The 21,188-nt window shown below is 41.7% G+C and overlaps 1 protein-coding gene across 4 annotated transcripts in view; it reads left to right on the top strand.

The window, feature by feature from the left end:
- Nucleotides 1–21,188, top strand: part of LOC132869735 (xylosyl- and glucuronyltransferase LARGE1) — a 284,001-nt gene that overhangs the window by 180,439 nt on the left and 82,374 nt on the right. For all 4 annotated transcript variants that reach the window (XM_060903111.1, XM_060903110.1, XM_060903109.1 and 1 more), the window contains exon 7: nucleotides 10,658–10,762. In XM_060903111.1, coding sequence (XP_060759094.1) covers nucleotides 10,658–10,762 — 105 coding nt within the window. The remainder of the gene's footprint in view (nucleotides 1–10,657; nucleotides 10,763–21,188) is intronic.

Here is a 21,188-nt window from a genome sequence, read left to right as displayed (position 1 = left end):
TCTTAGGCCTTTGATTTCAAAGTACATGTATCACATTTTATATATACAACTTTTCACAGAGCTGGGATTCTCCACAGGCATGTACTGCATGTCCAGTGGTGTTTTTAGCACTCCAGGATACACATGCATCTCTGCCAAGGAGATCAATAATATAAGAGCGTGTTTATGTTGGCAGGAGGTGAGGGAGGCTCACTGAGGCTGAGGATTGCTCAGAGCAATTCCTGCAACACAACAGATCAGTCACAGGGCTAAAATGAAATGCAAGGTAAACAACGGAAAGCGCCGGGGATTAATAACCGAGAATCTAAACTTCCCTCTAATTCTGTATATACTTGATCTGTTTTGGGGCGGTCTGTCAGCATGCAAGTGCCTCTGCTTAGGTTTGACTAGAGAAGATATGGAGACATTGTTCACTGCATACCCTGTTCACTCGTTCTTAATGTTCATTTGTAGTAGGCCAGCATTAAGGTTTCCATTTTCACAGAATCGCAGACGTTTTTGCTGGATACAAACAAACTTTTTAAACTGAATTTCCATATGAGTGATTCCACACTTATGGGTACTGAAATGGGGACATTAACTTATTTTTAAAAATTCACCTAAAACCATTTCTTTTTTTACCGTCAGGTCACAAAACATGTAATCTTTAATGAATGATATGTTAAAAGATAACTTTAATTTTCTGAGATGTAATAAAAACATATTTATATGCCAAAGTCAGAACGTAACAGAAGTGTTGTGGACATATATATTCTCAATTTTAACAATGTAGAATTACTTTTTGAAACATAGGAAGGTGATGTTTTAGCAAATATAATTAATAAACATGTGTAGTAGAATAAACATACACATTCTTTCAATAAGATTAACATGGTATATAGCTAGATTGTAATTAATTTGTAACAGACGCGAGATGGACAATCGTAACAGAAGTAATGTAACAGACATCATTTTGGAACTCATAGGCTTGACTTTGGCATATAAATATGTTTTTATTACATCTCAGAAAATTAAAGTTATCTTTTAACATATCATTCATTAAAGATTACATGTTTTGTGACCTGATGGTAAAAAAAAAGAAATGGTTTTAGGTGAATTTTTAAAAATAAGTTCATGTCCCCATTTCAGTACCCATAAGCGTGGAATCACTCATAGATGTTTTTAATGTTAATTTCTTACTATTATACAACCCTGATTCCAAAAAAGTTGGGACAAAGTACAAACTGTAAATAAAAACGGAATGCAATAATTTACAAATCTCAAAAACTGATATTGTATTCACAATAGAACATAGATAACATATCAAATGTCGAAAGTGAGACATTTTGAAATTTCATGCCAAATATTGGCTCCTTTGAAATTTCATGACAGCAACACCTCAAAAAAGTTGGGACAGGGGCAATAAGAGGCTGGAAAAGTTAAAGGTACAAAAAAGGAACAGCTGGAGGACCAAATTGCAACTCATTAGGTCAATTGGCAATAGGTCATTAACATGACTGGGTATAAAAAGAGCATCTTGGAGTGGCAGCGGCTCTCAGAAGTAAAGATGGGAAGAGGATCACCAATCCCCCTAATTCTGCGCCGACAAATAGTGGAGCAATATCAGAAAGGAGTTCGACAGTGTAAAATTGCAAAGAGTTTGAACATATCATCATCTACAGTGCATAATATCATCAAAAGATTCAGAGAATCTGGAAGAATCTCTGTGCGTAAGGGTCAAGGCCGGAAAACCATACTGGGTGCCCGTGATCTTCGGGCCCTTAGACAGCACTGCATCACATACAGGCATACTTCTGTATTGGAAATCACAAAATGGGCTCAGGAATATTTCCAGAGAACATTATCTGTGAACACAATTCACCGTGCCATCCGCCGTTGCCAGCTAAAACTCTATAGTTCAAAGAAGAAGCCGTATCTAAACATGATCCAGAAGCGCAGACGTCTTCTCTGGGCCAAGGCTCATTTAAAATGGACTGTGGCAAAGTGGAAAACTGTTCTGTGGTCAGACGAATCAAAATTTGAAGTTCTTTATGGAAATCAGGGACGCCGTGTTATTCGGACTAAAGAGGAGAAGGACGACCCAAGTTGTTATCAGCGCTCAGTTCAGAAGCCTGCATCTCTGATGGTATGGGGTTGCATTAGTGTGTGGGGCATGGGCAGCTTACACATCTGGAAAGACACCATCAATGCTGAAAGGTATATCCAGGTTCTAGAGCAACATATGCTCCCATCCAGACGACGTCTCTTTCAGGGAAGACCTTGCATTTCCCAACATGACAATGCCAAACCACATACTGCATCAATTACAGCATCATGGCTGCGTAGAAGAAGGGTCCGGGTACTGAACTGGCCAGCCTGCAGTCCAGATCTTTCACCCATAGAAAACATTTGGCGCATCATAAAACGGAAGATACGACAAAAAAGACCTAAGACAGTTGAGCAACTAGAATCCTACATTAGACAAGGATGGGTTAACATTCCTATCCCTAAACTTGAGCAACTTGTCTCCTCAGTCCCCAGACGTTTACAGACTGTTGTAAAGAGAAAAGGGGATGTCTCACAGTGGTAAACATGGCCTTGTCCCAACTTTTTTGAGATGTGTTGTTGTCATGAAATTTAAAATCACCTAATTTTTCTCTTTAAATGATACATTTTCTCAGTTTAAACATTTGATATGTCATCTATGTTCTATTCTGAATAAAATATGGAATTTTGAAACTTCCACATCATTGCATTCCATTTTTATTTACAATTTGTACTTTGTCCCAACTTGATTGTGTGTGGTGCAGGGGTTCACACTTGCTTCACAATAAGAAAGCTCCGGGTTTGAACATGGCAGCAGACTGGAGCCTGTCTGTTGCCCCTTTTCCACCAAAGCAGTTCCAGGGCTGGTTCGGGGCCAGTGCTTAGTTTGGAACCGGGTTTTCTGTTTCCACTGACAAAGAACTGGCTCTGGGGCCAGAAAAACCGGTTCCAGGCTAGCACCAACTCTCTGCTGGGCCAGAGGAAAGAACCGCTTACGTCAGCGGGGGGGCGGAGTTGTTAAGACCAACAACAATAACAAGACCGCGAAAGATCGCCATTTTTAAGCGACGAGAAGCAGCAGCTGTACAAATGCAAAGTCATCCATCATTATTATTATTATTATTATTGTTGCTGCTGCTTCTTCCGTGTTGTTTTTGCTTTGATATTCGCGCCAAGGTTTATGCAAACGTAGCGACGTAACTGACGTATCAGCGACGTAATGACATATACAGCGACATAATGACGTGTCTCCGCTTAGCACCGCGAGCTATGGAAAAGCAAACTGGTTCTCAGCTGGCTCGCAAGTTGAACGAGTTGTGAACCAGCACCAGCACTGGCCCCGAACCAGCCCTGGAACTGATTTGGTGGAAAAGGGTAGAGAGTGGAGTTTGCATGTTTTTCCTCGTGCCTGTGTTGGTTTCCTCTGGGTGCTCCGGGTTTCCTCCAACAGTTCCTCCAGGTTTCCTCGAAGAAAAGCAGAATCCACCAAAAGCTGAACCTTGAAGTAGATGGGCTACAACAACAGATGATCACATCAGGTTCCACTCCTGTCGGTGAACACAGGGATGAATAATCATTCACGTTCGCACACATGGGCAATTTCAGGTAATCAAACGATCTAATCTGCATGTCTTTGGACTGGTGGAGGAAACCCGGCGCACCCGGAGGAAACCCACACAGGCACAAGGAGAACATTCAAACTCCACACAGACAGGCCCCAGTCTGCCGCCATGTTCAAACCTGGAGCCTTCTTGTTGTGAGGCGAGTGCTCACCCCGTGCCACAATGCCAATCTAATCTAATCTACATGCAAATTCTAATGTTAGATTTTCTCAGCTGAACTGGAAATCCACGATGGCTATAATTGAATGCGAGCGTGTTTTCATGTGCTGCCCTTGCTGCTGATTATTTAATTCTGCAGAAAACCTGATTAGAATCTTTTACTACATTTAATTACATGCATGTGTGATAAGTTTCACTTTAATCTGACTTGACTGCATTTGTGTGCGAATAAATCTGCTGCTTTATCGCACTGATAAAGAGAGCACCTCTGATAAGGATTAATCGACTTCATCAAAAGTTTACAGCTAAAAATGGCCACGACAGCAAGTGCTTTCTCATCATAATTCAGCTGTGTGTGTATGTTGGGATGAGCTTCTGACTGTGTGGTTAAGATGCTGTAAATGTCATTAAGATGGGTGGGAATGTCAATCTCCCACTTATATTCCATGTTATGTAAAGAATCCATTTTATTGCTCACGCTCATAAATGGTTCCTTTTCATTTTTATATTTTTGAGAATTTTAATTGGGGTTTTTTTCATATTTTCTCTGTTTCTTTTAAGGTGAATGTGTACATGATTTGCTGTAGACTTGGAGCTCTGTATATTGGACAGAACATTTTATAAAAAAAAATAATGGTGTGTTAGTATTAATAAAGTAGAAAGTGATGCGAGAAGTGATCGAGAGGAACCAGCTGAGGTGGCTCGGGCATCTTTTTCGGATGCCTCCTGGACGCCTCCCTGGGGAGGTGTTCCAGGCATGTCCCCCCGGGAGGAGGCCCCGGGGAAGACCCAGGACACGCTGGAGGGACTGTGTCTCTCGGCTGGCCTGGGAACGCCTCGGTGTTCTTCCCGAGGAGCTGGCCGAGGTGTCTGGGGAAAGGGAAGTTTGGGCTTCCATGCTTAGACTGCTGCCTCCGCGACCCGGTCCCGGATAAGCGGAAGAAGACGAGACGAGACGAGTGATGCGAGAAGATTCTTCTTAATTATTAGTTCATCCGACCGACGGGCGATGACCTTATCCCATCATGTGTTGTCCGCCATCCGTCTGGCGTCATCCACGTTTCCTGAAAATCACTTCTCTCTCAATTCTTCACTGATTTTTATTCTTTTTGGCAGGAAGGTAGGTCTGCCTGGGGTGCATATAGCTTCTACTCAAATTTGCATAATTGCAATTATTAATGAAGATATGGAGTAATTAAGCCCTAACGAGCAGTTTCCACACAAATCGCTTCTTCTCCCTCAATTCTTCACCAATTTTGATTCTTTCTGGCATGAAGGTAGGGGTACCTAGCGTGCATATAACTTCCACCCAGATTTGCTCCATTAGAATTATTAATTAAGCTATGGACTAATTAAGCCTTAATGAGCAGTTCAACAAAAATCATTTCTCAGTCAATTCCTCACTGTTTTGGATTCTTTCTGGCAAATAGGTAGCTATTCCTAGGTGGTATATAGCTTCTCTATATAGCTTGTATACAGTGTCTTGCAAAAGTATTCATCCCCCTTGGTGTTTGTCCTGTTTTGTCGCATTACAAGCTGGAATTAAAATGGATTTTTGAAGGGTTAGCACCATTTGATTTACACAACATGCCCACCACTTTAAAGGTGCACATTGTTTTTTTTATTATGACACAAACAATAATTAAGATGAAAAAAGAGAAATCTGGAGTGTGCATAAGTATTCACCCCCTTTCGTATGAAAGCCCTAAATAAGAGCTGGTCCAACCAATTCACTTCATAAGTCACATAATTAGTTCATTAAGATCCACCTGTGTGCAAACAAAGTGTTACATGATCCGTCACATGATGTCTGTATAAATCAACCTGTTCTGGAAGGACCCTGACTCTGCAACACTATTAAGCAAGCAACATGGAAACCAAGGAGCCTCCAAACAGGTCAGAGACAAAGTTGTGGAGAAGTATAGATCAGGGTTGGGTCATAAAAAATATCCCAAACTTTGAATATCCCACAGAACACCATTACATCCATTACAGCAAAATGGAAAGAATATGACACCACTAGAAACCTGACAAGAGAAGGCCGCCCACCAAAACTCACAGACCGGGCAAGGAGGGCATTAATCAGAGATGCAACAAAGACACCAACGATAATGCTGAGGGAGCTGCAAAGATCCACAGTGGAGATGGGAGTATCTGTCCATAGGACCACTTTAAGCCATACACTCCACAGAGCGGGGCTTTATGGAAGAGTGGCCAGAAAAAAGTCATTGCTTAAAAAATCACGTTTGGAGTTTGCCCAACAGCCTGTGGTAGACTCCCCAAACACATGGAAGAAGATTCTCTGGTCAAATGAGACTAAAATTGATCTTTTTGGCCATCATGGGAAACGCCATGTGTGGTGCAAACCCAACACCCTGAGAACACTATCCTTACAGTGAAGCATGGTGGTGGCAGCATCATGCTGTGGGGATGTTTTTCATCTGCAGGGACAGGAAAGCTGGTCAGGACTGAAGGAAAGATGGATGGCACTAAATACAGGGCAATTCTGGAGGAAAACCTGTTTGAGTCAGCCAGAGGTTTGAGACTGGGATGAAGGTTCACATTCCAGCAGGACAATGACCCTAAACATACTGCTAAAGCCACACTGGAGTGGTTTAAAGGGAAGCATTTAAATGTCTTGGAATGGCCTAATCAAAGCCCAGACCTCAATCCAATTGAGAATCTGTGGCATAACTTGAAGCAGTTTTGCCTTGAGGAATGGGCAAAAATCCCAGTGGCTAAATGTGCTAAGCTAATAGAGACATACCCCAAGAGACTTGCAGCTGTAATTGTAGCAAAAAGTGGCTCTATACAGTATTGACTTTGGGGGGGTGAATACCTATGCACACTCTAGATTTCTGTTTTTTTTTTTTTTCCAATTTAATTATTGTTTGTGTCACACGAAAAAAAAACCAACAACAATGTGCACCTTTAAAGTTGTAGGCATGTTGTATAAATCAAATGGTGCTAACCCAACCCCCCCCAAAAAAATAAAAATAAATTTTAATTCCAGCTTGTAATGCGACAAAACAGGACAAACACCAAGGGGGATGAATACTTTTGCAAGGCACTGTATAATGTATATAGCTTGCAACGTATTTATTGTGCAAGGTGGCCCACTTTAGATCGTTCCTTCTGGACTATACGGGGTTGGAGTGAGCTACACTGTTATTCACGATCTCGTCTCTCCTGACCATGCTGTGTTACTGTGGTGTGTGTGTGTGCGTGCACGTGTGCGTGCATATGTGCATGTTTTAATATACTGCTAAGGACCCAGTGATCCCACAAGGATAGTAAAATATGGCAATTTTGACCTTTTGGGGGCATTTGGATGGTGTGTGTGTGTGTGTGTGTGTGTGTGTGTGTGTGTGTGTTATGGATGGGCACTCATTAATCTAGCTTGTGGCCTTCATTAAGCTTGCACTGTGGGTGTTGCCATTCTGGGCCACACACACACACAAAATTACTGCTCTCCTGTCCCTTTCAGCACGATTATTTCTTAATTTGTAACAGTATCTCACTAGTGTGCGCGCGAGCGCGCGCCCAAACACGCATACACACACGCGCGCTCCTACATTATTGCTCTCCATAGTCATCCCCCTAAAGGCGAATGTGTTCCCTTTGCCTCATTTCCTGCTAAGTCACCATCTGTGTTATCTATCCTGTAATCATACACACTTTCATTTCACCTCTCATCCTTTCTGATCTGTGGCGAAAGTGTCTACGATCCAATACATTGCATTTTTGTAAATAAGTTTAAATCTTTAGCCCCAGTAGTTCCTTCAGGGTCCTTCATTACCAGTGCGAGCAAAAGTGCTTCATATTTCACTTCTTAAGATTTGTTCATTGTCCATTCTGGAATAGATGATGACGGGACTTGAGGGCATGTGCTCTTTCTCATGAATCTATATAAAATAAGAACTACAGCGCAGTCCTGAGCGTTTAATTCTTTTAAATTCTGACTGTAGACCAACAAACTACTGGCTGAACCACATCCCTTCTGTTACAGACCTGACCACCATCATCATTATCATCATCATCATCATGTACAGACAGAATAAAACCTCTATGTTTAATGCAGTATGAATAACACGTTGTCGAAAATGAACCAAACTGCACTGAAAAAGCCAGCAAAATCATTTTCTAATCCCACTTGCCTCTGGGTTGGAGGATTTGTACGTATCTGAGCTGCTGCTTTACTTCACTGCACTTCCATTCTCTTGCTGTTATACGGACTGCGGTGCCAAAGTGTGTAACTCATAACATGGCCATTTAAGCAGGATGATACGTTTAGGGAGGAAACACCTTGGAGGACCTGGATTATTACATTGTTGACTGTGTTCTTAGAAGGAATGTGTAAAAAAAAAAAAAAATTACATAAATTATGTGTAGTGTTCTAGTTTATACATTTTTTTTTTTGTCAATATTAAAAAATTGTGTTGGAAGAATTCACGCGGAGTTGCGTGTAGTTTTAAAATGAACACAACCTGTGAATTTGTTCACAACATTCAGCACCGTATGTGTCGACTGATCTGCTCTACACAAACTCAGTGTCAGGGTTTTAAAGGAGAACTGAAAGCAAATTTTTTTTAATCAAAATTCTATTTCTCTCATTTTATTAAATATCGGAATGCATTTTTGATCGCTATTTTGTCGCTGCTATAGCAAGTTATGAGTGTTTGAAATATGCTCTGTAATATATCAGTCCATATGTCAAAGCAATGGCCGTAAACGAGACTCGTCGAGACCTGTGCGAGACATCGTAGGACGGAAGTAAAACGTACAGCGGAAATCAAAGTGACCAACATCTGACCAACAGCGTTGTCAAAAGACGCGCGCGCCCTCTTTCGAACGCTGATGTAATCAAGCCGGAAGTTTTGTTTGTTTTGATAGCGATCAGGAAAGTTTAAAAAAAAGTAGGCAGTAATCGTCATTTAAACTCGTTTTTGTGCAATATTTCATTTGGAAAGCAGTTTTCAAAATGGCGGCGCTGACACTTCACGTTTCGAAGTCTCGCACAAGTCTCGTGAAGATCGCGCGGATAAGCGACGCCTGCCGTGGACCATCTCATCTCATTATCTCTAGCCGCTTTATCCTGTTCTACAGGGTCGCAGGCAAGCTGGAGCCTATCCCAGCTGACTACGGGTGAAAGGCGGGGTACACCCTGGACAAGTCGCCAGGTCATCACAGGGCTGACACATAGACACAGACAACCATTCACACTCACATTCACACCTACGGTCAATTTAGAGTCACCAGTTAACCTAACCTGCATGTCTTTGGACTGTGGGGGAAACCGGAGCACCCGGAGGAAACCCACGCAGACACGGGGAGAACATGCAAACTCCACACAGAAAGGCCCTCGCCGGCCACGGGGCTCGAACCCAGGACCTTCTTGCTGTGAGGCGACAGCGCTAACCACTACACCACTGTGCCGCCCTGCCGTGGACCAAACGAACTAAATTCAACATGGCTAAAAACCGAATAGGCCGATAAGTATAATATTTAATTGCAATTAGTTGCCAATACGAGTCATGATATAAGGTTACTAAAACCGAAAACATAATCGAATAACACGTTAATTAAGAAATGAAGCAAGTTTAAAAATGACTTCAGTTCCCCTTTAATGCATGAGCTGTTTCATTTAGCTGAACACCAGCCAGCACAGCATCTAAAAATGACATTGACTCGCCTTTTTATTTTCATTTTATTGTATACTGTTGTACATAAAAGATCATATTTAACAGTTATTCCATGAAATCCAGTCGTACATGAGCTGATAGCTGATGAGGAGCGTAGCACCGAGTTAGCTATAAACCATGTACAACAAGATTGAGTGCAATAACTCTTTTTTTTTCTTTTCTTTTTTTTTTTTATTCTATCCACATTCACTGGATTTTGAGAAATGGAGCATTTATATTTTTAATTTTTGCAAAGTCGATAAATAAAAACGTCATACAAAATGTCCGACGTCCGACAAAATCATTTCCGCTTAGAATGTAAACAAACCGGCGAAATGACCGGCGCAATTTGTGAAAAATGTGATGATGATTCTTGGAAAAAAAATACATTCTTCCCATCAAATACTTTCATTCCATACTGTATTTTGTTGGGTATTTTTTGGGGCTTTGTTTTCGAGTTGAGTTTTTATTTCATCCTCGGTTGGTTCAGCGACACGCTCTGCCATTTTGTTTTTCTCTACTCACAGTATATGAGCTGATATCCTGGTAATAGAGTACCCAATCAGAGCGCACGATTGCTCATATCCAGTGGATGTGGAAAGAATATTTTTGATATTATAATCACTCCACTATGTGTATCGCTTAAAATACCCACAGCTCAGTGGTCAGTGAACACCTCTGAACAGCCTCTCCGTTTCTCAGAGACGATGTAAACAACACTGCTAACATCAGACATTTAGAAGTTCATCAGTTCTTACTTACTATTTACAGTATAACACACCGGCCCTTTGTGGGTAAGGCTGAAGACTCCTGATTACAGACTCCTGGTACCTGCTCCAGTAGGTACCATTTTTATGATGGCGTTTGCTATGACATGACCGTGAGTAGAACTATCAGACACACTGACCACTCGGCCAACTCGCGGTCTCCTGACATACGCTGTGTTAAAATCATTTACACAGTGAATGTGTCAAAATTAACACACAAGTGTTGTACCAAAACTCGCCCATACCGTAGATGTGCAAGAATTTAATACAGTTTGTCAGTTTTAACATCTCCTTTCTAAAAGTGTGTTTGTGTGACATTACTGGGTTTACAAACCCCAAGTCCATTGTATTACAGTTAAAGATAGGACTGCATTAACTCTCTCTCTCTCTCTCTCTCTCTCAGGTCAGCAGGTTCTTGGGTTGGTGGAGAATCAGAGTGACTGGTATTTGGGGAACCTGTGGAAGAACCATCGACCGTGGCCTGCTCTAGGTCGAGGCTTCAACACTGGTTAGTCAGACTGTAATTCCAGTAGAGGTGCAGCAGTGCACAAACCCCTGCTGGATATGGCGGTGTCTCGATGTGCACACAGTGTGTAAGCAGTGCATGCGCAGTTTTTGTGGCGCGTACGCACAGTGTGCGCAGTGTTTGCGTAGTGTCGGCTTAGTCGCTCCGCCTTTTGCAGAGTATTTAGTTTCATCCATTCGCGCTCTTCTCAGCATAAAACAAAACCAGAGCTGTGCATTAGAAAGTAGCAAACCCTGGCGAATTAAACATCAGTTCTCAGGCCAGGCTTTGACTGCTTGACCCTGAAGGGCGTGTGCTTTTTATTCCACAGTCAAAGCCACATTGCTCTCTGGAGCCCGGGATGGACTGAGTCCAGTCCCCGACCTGCAGCAGGAAACTTCCCAAGCATTGTGCTCATTCAGAACTTTTGTTTGTTTCCTTCCTTCCTTCCTTCCTTTTATCCCTTTCTTCCCTTCCTTCCTTCCTTCCTTCCTTCCTTCCTTCCTTTTATCCCTTTCTTTCCTTCCTTTCTTTTTCTTTCCTTCCTTCCTTTCTTTCTTTGTCTTGCTTCCTTCCCTTCTTTCTTTCCTTCCTCCCTCCCTTTTCTTTCTTTCTTTTTGTTTTGCTTCTTTCTTTCTTTCTTTCTTTCTTTCTTTCTTTCCCTTTTTCCTTCCTTCCCTTCTTTCTTTCTTTCTTTCTTTCTTTCTTCCCTTCTTTCTTTCTTTCTTTCTTTCTTTCTTTCTTTGTTTTGCTTCCTTCCTTCCCTTCCCTTCTTTCTTTCTTTCTTTCTTTCTTTCTTTCTTCCCTTCCCTTTTTCTTTCTTTCTTTCTTTCTTTCTTTCTTTCTTTCTTTCTTTCTTTCCTTCCTTCCCTTTTTCTTTTTCTTTCTTTCTTTCTTTCTTTCTTTCTTTCTGTTTTGCTTCCTTCCCTTCTTTCTTTCTTTCTTTCTTTCTTTCTTTCTTTCTTTCTTTCTTTCTTTCTTTCTTTCTTTTTCTTTCTTTCTGTTTTGCTTCCTTCCCTTCTTTCTTTCTTTCTTTCTTTCTTTCTTTCTTTCTTTCTTTCTTTCTTTCTTTCTTTCTTTCTTTCTTTCTCTTTCTTTCTTTCTTCCCTTCCCTTTTTTCCTTCTTTCTTTTTCTTTCTTCCCTTCCCTTCCCTTTTTCTCTTTCTTTCTTTCTTTCTTTCTTTCTTTCTTTCTTTCTTTCTTCCCTTCCCTCTCTTTCTTTCTTTCTTTCTTTCTTTCTTTCTTTCTTTCTTTCTTTCTTTCTTTCTTTCTTTCTTTTTCTTTCTTTCTGTTTTGCTTCCTTCCCTTCTTTCTTTCTTTCTTTCTTTCTTTCTTTCTTTCTTTCTTTCTTTCTTTCTTTCTTCCCTTCCCTTTTTTCCTTCTTTCTTTTTCTTTCTTCCCTTTCTTTCTTTCTTTCTTTCTTTCTTTCTTTCTTTCTTTCTTTCTTTCTTTCTTTCTTTTTCTTTCTTTCCTCCATTCCCTTCTTTCTTTCTTTCTTTCTTTCTTTCTTTCTTTCTTTCTTTCTTTCTTTCTTTCTTTCTTTCCCTCTCTCTCCCCCCTGAGCAGGAAGTGTGGGCTTGATTTCGTTTTGGGTTTTTATTACGTTACTATAAAGAATAGCCTACATTTTATTCAGTCTGTTGAGTGTATTGTTTGATACGCAGATGTATCGAAACAACAGCCTCATATTGAATAATATGATGTATTGACACACTGCTAAATTTTACCCGTAGCAGGGTTTCCCCTAAAGCGTCATAGCATAGCAGCCCCGCTACACTTAATTTATTGATCGATACGCTTAGCGACACGCCGCTGCCCATTAAACCGCCGTCATGAGCCTTACAAGTTAAACCCACAGTATAAAGCTAGAATCAGCATGCATGTGTTTTGTAGCCTTTGAGCAGGTACTCAGTGTACAGTCCATGCAAGCCCATGGCCCTGAACCTGACCTAAGTTCACAGCTGATGTCGGAGAAGGGTATTCCGCGCTGATTGGCTGAGTGTGTGCGGTATCTCACGTTGATTGGATGAACGATGTGCAATTAATATTCATAGGTAACTTGGAGGCGGCACGGTGGTGTAGTGGTTAGTGCTGTCGCCTCACAGCAAGAAGGTCCTGGGTTCGAGCCCCGTGGCCGGCGAGGGCCTTTCTGTGTGGAGTTTGCATGTTCTCCCTGTGTCCGCGTGGGTTTCCTCCGGGTGCTCCGGTTTCCCCCACAGTCCAAAGACATGCAGGTTAGGTTAACTGGTGACTCTAAATTGAGCGTAGGTGTGAATGTGAGTGTGAATGGTTGTCTGTGTCTATGTGTCAGCCCTGTGATGACCTGGCGACTTGTCCAGGGTGTACCCCGCCTTTCGCCCGTAGTCAGCTGGGATAGGCTCCAGCTTGCCTGCGACCCTGTAGAAGGATAAAGTGGCTAGAGATAATGAGATGAGATGAGATGAGATGAGATGAGGTAACTTGGATGCAAAAATGGCGGAGCCTTCAAGCCGGGTATGAGTGAGCCAAACACTGACGGGTTGCAGCTTAATTATGGAGTTTTTCACAAAGAAAACTGCAGAAAACAACCCAGCAACAGTAGCAGACCGTAGTTGTGAGACCGTGACGGCCAGTTTGCTGCATGCTGCTGACCAGCTCGAGTCTGACAGTGAGAGTATTGAGTCATCTGCACTGTTGCCAAAATGTAATGATCAGTATTCTGAACAACTCGTGCCATGTTGCATCACCATTCACTTAGTTTGATGTGAAATAAACTGCAGTCTCCTTTGAGATGCAAGTGGGTATTGTGTTGACTTTTTTTTTGTGAGTACTGCCTTATAGAGGCGCTAGTCACTGCGTCATCGTGATGTAAGAATGAGTGTAATGATCGCGCACTGCGCATACAGGTGTTCCTATTAAAATGGCCAGTGAGCGTATACAATTTGGTTCACCATTCGAAATAAATGGACTAAAGAAATCACTTTCAGACATGTTTATGTTTATTACAGAGGGAAAGTGCGTTCCTATTTTTAAAATATACTCCAGGTTGTCCCCTTCTCCTCGCCGCCTTCGGACAGTGGTCCCATGTGTGATGTAGATGTGATGCACTTCTGAGTTGTTACAGAAAGTTGTTGAAAAGAGTATTGAGACCACTGAGCTCTAGCGCCGGGCCATTTCCAGGAAATAAGAGTTTGGGTCATGGTGACAGCATGTGTACGGTATGTCAGCTTCGGTTCGGAGGTTTCAGTTTCGAAAACTGTAAGAGGTAAGAGTAGAATAATATAAAGTACAGACACTTGGTATATTTTACTTCTGTGATTTTTAAATTGTTCATTTTTGGATTGCGCTTCATTTTTGTGGCTACTGCCTTATAGAGTAAATATATATGCTCTATTTACTGTATGGACATGGGATCAGAAAACAGTTTTATTTATAAGCAGTAGGCACATGCACCCACAGGGTACCTATTTTTTTCTGTTTTTAGGGCGGGAATTCAGTAAAATTAGAAGTAAAATATAGCCTTTCCCTAACATGTTGAACTGGTAAAAAAAAAAAACATTAGCTCTAGATGTTACCAGAAGCCATGAAATATGAACCCTTATACTGTGGTGCTTGAAAGTTAGTGAAACCTTTAGAATCTTCTATATTTCTGCATAAATATGACCTAAAACATCATCAGATTTTCACACAAGTCCTAAAAGTAGATAAAGAGAACCCAGTTAAACAAATGAGACAAAAATATTATACTTGGTCACTTAATTTGTTGAGGAAAATGATCCAGTATTACATATCTGAGAGTGGCAAAAGTATGTGAACCTTTGTTTTCAGTATCTGGTCTGACCCCCTTGTGCAGTAATAACTGCAACTAAACGTTTCGGGTAACTGTTGATCAGTCCTGCACACCGGCTTGGAGGAATTTTAGCCCATTCCTCCATACAGAACAGCTTCAACTCTGGGATGTTGGTGGGTTTCCTCACATGAACTGCTCGCTTCAGGTCCTTCCACAACATTTCAGTTGGATTAAGGTCAGGACTTTGACTTGGCCATTCCAAAACATTAACTTTTATTCTTCTCTAACCATTCTTTGGTAGAACGACTTGTGTGCTTAGGGTCGTTGTCTTGCTGCATGACCCACCTTCTCTTGAGATTCAGTTCATGGACAGATGTCCTGACATTTTCCTTTAGAATGCGCTGGTATAATTCAGAATTCATTGTTCCATCAATGATGGGAAGCCATCCTGACCCAGATGCAGCAAAACAGGCCCAAACCATGATACTACCACCACCATGTTTCACAGATGGGATAAGGTTCTTATGCTGGAATGCAATGTTTTCCTTTCTCCAAACATAATGCTTCTCATTTAAACCAAAAAGTTCTATGGAGCACTTGCATGTGACGTCACAGCCGATCCAGATTGTGACAGACGCCATCGTGTCGGTCAAACGCCATATTCCGCCTTCTACTTCTACTTCTGGTTCTACTTCTGCTTTTACTTCTACGTTTTCTTCTGGAAAACCCTACTATATACAATTCTACTACAACGGCTGCGGCTACAAGCTCTCCCTACCTGTGCACGTTTTTTATGTTTTTTGTGTGTATTTTTGCGTGGTGTTCGTCTGTACCGGACTTCAATATCCACTACAACCGTATGGACTTACTGGACATTGGTTTCCAGCAGAAAATGACGGTTTGTAGCGATTTCCATCGCATGCACAACATTCCGGACGAGAAAAAAAAAAAAAAACATTCCGGACGAGATAGTGAGACCAGCGGGGTCTCCGTGGATTGTTATTGGAAGCAAAGCTAAGCAGGCGGCGCCGGGAGCAAAAGCGAGGCTGCAGAGCCGGCCTGTTGACTAAGCTCAGAAAACAGCCACTCAAACCTCCACTGCTAAGCCTCTACCTCTCTAACGCCAGGTAAACAAGACGGACGATTTGAAATTACAGCTGGAATTACCTTATTCTATTCTATAATCGGCTGATCAGTGCTATACTCAATACTTAAGTGACTTACCCATCCAGTGAGGATCATTTTCTTGTTTACAAGATGCCACATCTGAGTCGCTGACAAATCCTGAATTTCTGTAAAGATAACTGTCCAGAGATTTATAAGCACGCAGTGCTTCACCACTGAACAGCGAGGGGAAAGTTAATGAGGTAATTATACACGTCTGGGTATTCCACCTCTGGCAGTTCCATATCCACTGACATGGTCGTGAAAACTCCGTCCGGAAAGCCATAAGGGTCAATAATCTGTAGATCGTTTATTTTAGACATATATCTAGTTATCTGTTCATTAGAAAAATGAGCCGTGTAGTCCGTCGGTTGAAATTGATCCATTCTGTACACGAGTGCAGCAGTATTCAGCTGTGCTGTTGACCGACAAGATGGCGGCTGTGTACTTTCCGGTCACGTGACTGCAAGATCTCTATTTTGGTCTCATCCGTCCACAAAACATTTTTCCAATAGCCTTCTGGCTTGTCCATGTGGTCTTTGGCAAACTGCAGATGAGCAGCAATGTTCTTTTTGGAGAGCAGTGGCTTTCTCCTTGCAACCCTGCCATGCACACCATTGTTGTTCAGTGTTCTCCTGATGGTGGACTCATGAACATTAACATTAGCCAATGTGAGAGAGGCCTTCAGTAGCTTAGAAGTTACCCTGGGGTCCTTTGTGACCTCGCCAACTATTACATGCCTTGCTCTTGGAGTGATCTTTGTTGGTCGACCACTCCTGGGGAGGGTAACAATGGTCTTGAATTTCCCCCATTTGTACACAATCTGTCTGACTGTGGATTGGTGGAGTCCAAACTCTTTAGAGATGGTTTTGTAACCTTTTCCAGCCTGATGAGCATCAACAACGCTTTTTCTGAGGTCCTCAGAAATCTCCTTTGTTTGTGCCATGATACACTTCCACAAACATGTGTTGTGAAGATCAGACTTTGATAGATCCCTGTTCTTTAAATAAAACAGGGTGCCCACTCACACCTGATTGTCATCCCATTGATTGAAAACACCTGACTCTAATTTCACCTTCAAATTAACTGCTAATCCTAGAGGTTCACATACTTTTGCCACTCACAGATCTGTAATATTGGATCATTTTCCTCAATAAATAAATGACCAAGTATAATATTTTTGTCTCAGTTGTTTAACTGGGTTCTCTTTATCTACTTTTAGGACTTGTGTGAAAATCTGATGATGTTTTAGGTCATATTTATGCAGAAATATAGAAAATTCTAAAGGGTTCACAAACTTTCAAGTATCACTGTATTTCAAAAATTTCCAGGGAAACCCCAGGACCCCCCCAGCTTACACAAGGTGCTCTTTGTACCTCGCTGCGCTTGAGGGGGCCACTACTCTTTCCAGTTTTTCTAAGGGAAACCCTGCGTAGTATAAAATAATTACTTTCGTTGTTAATGGCCTGAGCTGTATGCATAAATTTACGTCATGTCATTCCTTTGTGGCACAAATTGATTTCATGCAGCGGTGCTTTGCTCCACCTGTTTTCTCATGTCTTTGAGGTAAAGACACAGAAACTTTACTTGTGTGAACTCTGTGAAAGAAATTCCCTCTCCACGTGCTGCTAAAGGAGCATGATGAAAAGTCTGCTTGATCGAGTGCCTAAAGAATTAGATTAGATTCGATCTCCAGAACAGGTTTATGTGCTTCCGTTACATTTTCCCCTAAGACCTTTTCCTCTGCAAACCCAAAGAGGCTTTAACAGAGCTGCTATTAGAGCTGGAGAGCATTGCATTCACTTTATATTGACTTTGGTATCCAAGTCAAGCAACACAAGTTCTTTGGGTTTACAGATATAAACCATAGATTGCAAACGTTTCCATATTTCGTTGTGAGGTTTCTGCAGCAGCAGGGCTCAGGATATACTGTATTAAAGACGTTGAGTTTCGTGGCCATGTTGCCTGCAGCTTTCTTTCAGTAATTGTTCTGCAGCTCTTCAGCAGATGGTGTAAAAGTCAGTTAAGTGTAAAACGTTAGTGTGTTAAGCTCTTTCCCTGAGGGAGGACACTAACAGAACGCTAAGTGTTTTTTTGAAAATTCTGCCAGTTATCTATCTTCTGTAGCCATGTGTCTCAGGGAGAAGGAACATTGTCGAGAAATCATTACCATTTTCATCTTGTTTTGGCAGAATGATTCATTTCAGGTCAGGAAAACTCCATCCTGAGCGTGCATCTTTATGCTTCACTTCAGTGTCATGCACGATTTATTTTATGTAGGGCTGTCGAAGTTAATGAGATATAATAAAACGTTAACGCAAATTCCTTTTAACGCCACTAATTTTTTTTGACGCGTGATTAACGCATGCACATTCTGTGCCCCTCCCCTGTAGTTTGGGAAATTAGGAAGTGACGTAGCACCAGTGAGCGATGGAGCGAGTAGCTGGTTGGCGCAAGTTGTGATAAAGTGTACTTATGTACAGAATCGACTTATACGGTCGCATTCTGACTGTTTACATAAAATGTGTGTATTTTTATATGCTTTTGATGGTCCAGAGGGGAGAAAAGGCGACGTGTTAAGGTCCAGGTGTGTGTGTGTGTGTGTGTGTGAGCACGCAGGCTGCACACTGGAGTGAGAGAGTGAGTTTGTTTTATTCTGAGAAATGTGCGAGTTATATAAAAGTGTTTATAAATGCAGCGTTTGCTCATGAGTGTACTGTATATATTTCCCAGTGAGTTTTTGCATTTTTACTGAGACACATCTTTATGAGCTGCGTGGCTTCACAAATATATTTATTTGCGTTTTGCATTTTATTTTATTTATTTAAAGATGGACACTCCTGTTGTCCAGAGTCCACATCACCGAGTTAGTTTAGTTTAGTTTATTGCGTAGTTTGAGGCTGAAAGTTAAGGACAGAACGAGAGGAAAATACTGCATTGTTTCTTTGTTCACACTGAATTGTGCGAAACCCTCAAAATTATAAAGTTAACACTGCTTTAGTTTTTAAATCCAGTTTGGGAATAGCCTGGCAAGCCAGACTAAATGTGAATATTTAGTCTGGCCTCGCTCGTAGACATTTCCGACGGGTGTGGGTAGGGACAACCCGTTGTCTTTCAAACTGTCTCTGTGCGTATAGGCCAACGCTCTGACCAATCAGCGCAACAGTGACTGTGACATAGTCAGAGCGACAGAAAGCAGTGGAGGAGGCCTTGAAATAAATAATTTTTCAAAATGCGTATTAATTAATAAACAGGTTCTAGATATTAAGAAGTTTGGAGATAATGACCACAAGTTTGGAGTCTGTACCACATACACTCGTTTTTTTTTTTTTCCAAGTGTTTTTTCAAGGGTTTGCTTAAATTGTTTTTGAGAGTTTTTATTTAGTGGTGTTTGGTGAAATAATTTCCCTTAAATTTAAAATAACGGGAAAATAAGAAACAATCAAGAAGTAATGTTTCAAAGCTGTTTATTAATTCTTCGTACTGCACAAACTAGCCCCATCCTTTTGGCTACGAGCGGAGCCAGGTGGTAGATCAGACTTTTGCCATAGCCGGTCGGCAAAACAGCGAAAACGTCCTTCTTGAAAAGGAATGAGCGGAGAGCCTCTTCCTGCTCATGTTTCAACGAAAACTCCAAGTCTAATTCTTCTAAAACTGATTCCAAAGCGGAGTCAAACGCGCGCTGTTCACTAGCCGTAGCCATCTTTCCTGTTGTGCTTTCTCCAGCGTCGCACAGCTTTGTCGTCACTCCTGTAAAAGCCCGCCCAAAGAATCCAAACAAAAACCTTGCGTTGTGATTGGCGGGCACGATTTGATGCCCGGGGTGTTTTGTTGATATGGTGCGAGGCTAGACCCACTCGCTAGGCAAAAAATATTTTTGGCCGCTAGGCGGGTGGGTCTAGTTTACTAGGCTAGTTTGGGAATAAAATACCCACAAAAATAATTTTTGCTGTGTCCAGCCTTATCCTTCCTGACTTGACCACATATATTTGCATCAAGCAGGCAGATTTTGTCCACGCCCACTCACCTCACCAAAAACACAAAAAATATCCCTTTAAAGCTAAATGTCCTTTCGATTTCATAAAATTGTTGAAATTTAGTTCCCTCTGAAATTTGGTCATGGTGATGCATGTTTATTTCTGTAATATCTTTAGAAAACAAAACAAAAAAACCAGACCGTTCTGTGGCTGGGAAGTTATTTAATTTGAGGGGATTCCCGAGCAAATAATGTGCATGAAATCGCTCGCTTCACGCAGTCAAGCAGACAGAGGAAGTCCGTGTGCGCATGCGCAGGTTTAACAACTTCTTCTTTTGGGTTTTTTATCATACAATATCCACAGTGTTGCATTACTGCCATCTACAGGTTTACCTTGAACATGCACTGACAGTTCCATCATTCTGTCGCTGAACGAACAGCTGATCACACCAAGGTGCTCGCTGACCGCCGATATTTATTAGTTTGGTCCTGCGTTTCCTTTTCTTCACAACATAACGTCTTTTCTTCTCGCTTTCCGTTACTGTCGTCAGTCTTTCACGTTTCATTCGCACACTCACGTCCTGCATTTTTCTCTCCTGTTTCAAATTTGTATCCCACAATGCCTTGAACAAACGGGGAAAGCCCACTACGTGATGCATGACGTAGTATCTTGAATTGGGTCATGGTGAAGCAGGAAAAAATAGCGGAGAATTTTCGGCCACATGGCCCTAAATTCATTAATCGTTCCATTTTTAAAAAAACTAATAAAATTGGAAATCTGTGATTCGAATTCAGTAGCTTTCAGTCCACTAAACAAAAATAATTCTGTGTCGGGGAAAATTCTTTTTATGACCTACACTTGAAAAATCTGAAAGGCAGTCTAGCTTTAAAGGAACAGTCCACCGTACTTCCATAATGAAATATGCTCTTATCTGAATTGAGACGAGCTGCTCCGTACCTATCCGAGCTTTGCGCGACCTCCCAGTCAGTCAGACGCAGTCAGACGTGCTGTCACTCCTGTTAGCAATGTAGCTAGGCTCAGCATGGCCAATGGTATTTTTTGGGGCTGTAGTTAGATGCGACCAAACTCTTCCGCGTTTTTCCTGTTTACATAGGTTTATATGACCAGTGACATGAAACAAAGTTCAGTTACACAAATTGAAACGTGGCGATTTTCTATGCTATGGAAAGTGCGCACTATAATGACAGGCGTACTAACACCACCTGCGCGCTTCGGCAGCGCATTGATACGGAGCTCAGATATCAATGCGCTGCCGAAGCGCGCAGAAGGTGTTAGTACGCCTGTCATTATAGTGCGGACTTTCCATAGCATAGAAAATCGCCACGTTTCAATTTGTGTAACTGAACTTTGTTTCATGTCACTGGTCATATAAACCTATGTAAACAGGAAAAACGCGGAAGAGTTTGGTCGCATCTAACTACAGCCCCAAAAAATACCATTGGCCATGCTGAGCCTAGCTACATTGCTAACAGGAGTGACAGCGCGTCTGACTGCGTCT

Source organism: Neoarius graeffei, chromosome 21 (assembly GCF_027579695.1).
Source record: "Neoarius graeffei isolate fNeoGra1 chromosome 21, fNeoGra1.pri, whole genome shotgun sequence".
NCBI lineage: Eukaryota > Metazoa > Chordata > Actinopteri > Siluriformes > Ariidae > Neoarius > Neoarius graeffei.
This window is presented reverse-complemented; position numbering and strand designations above follow the sequence as displayed.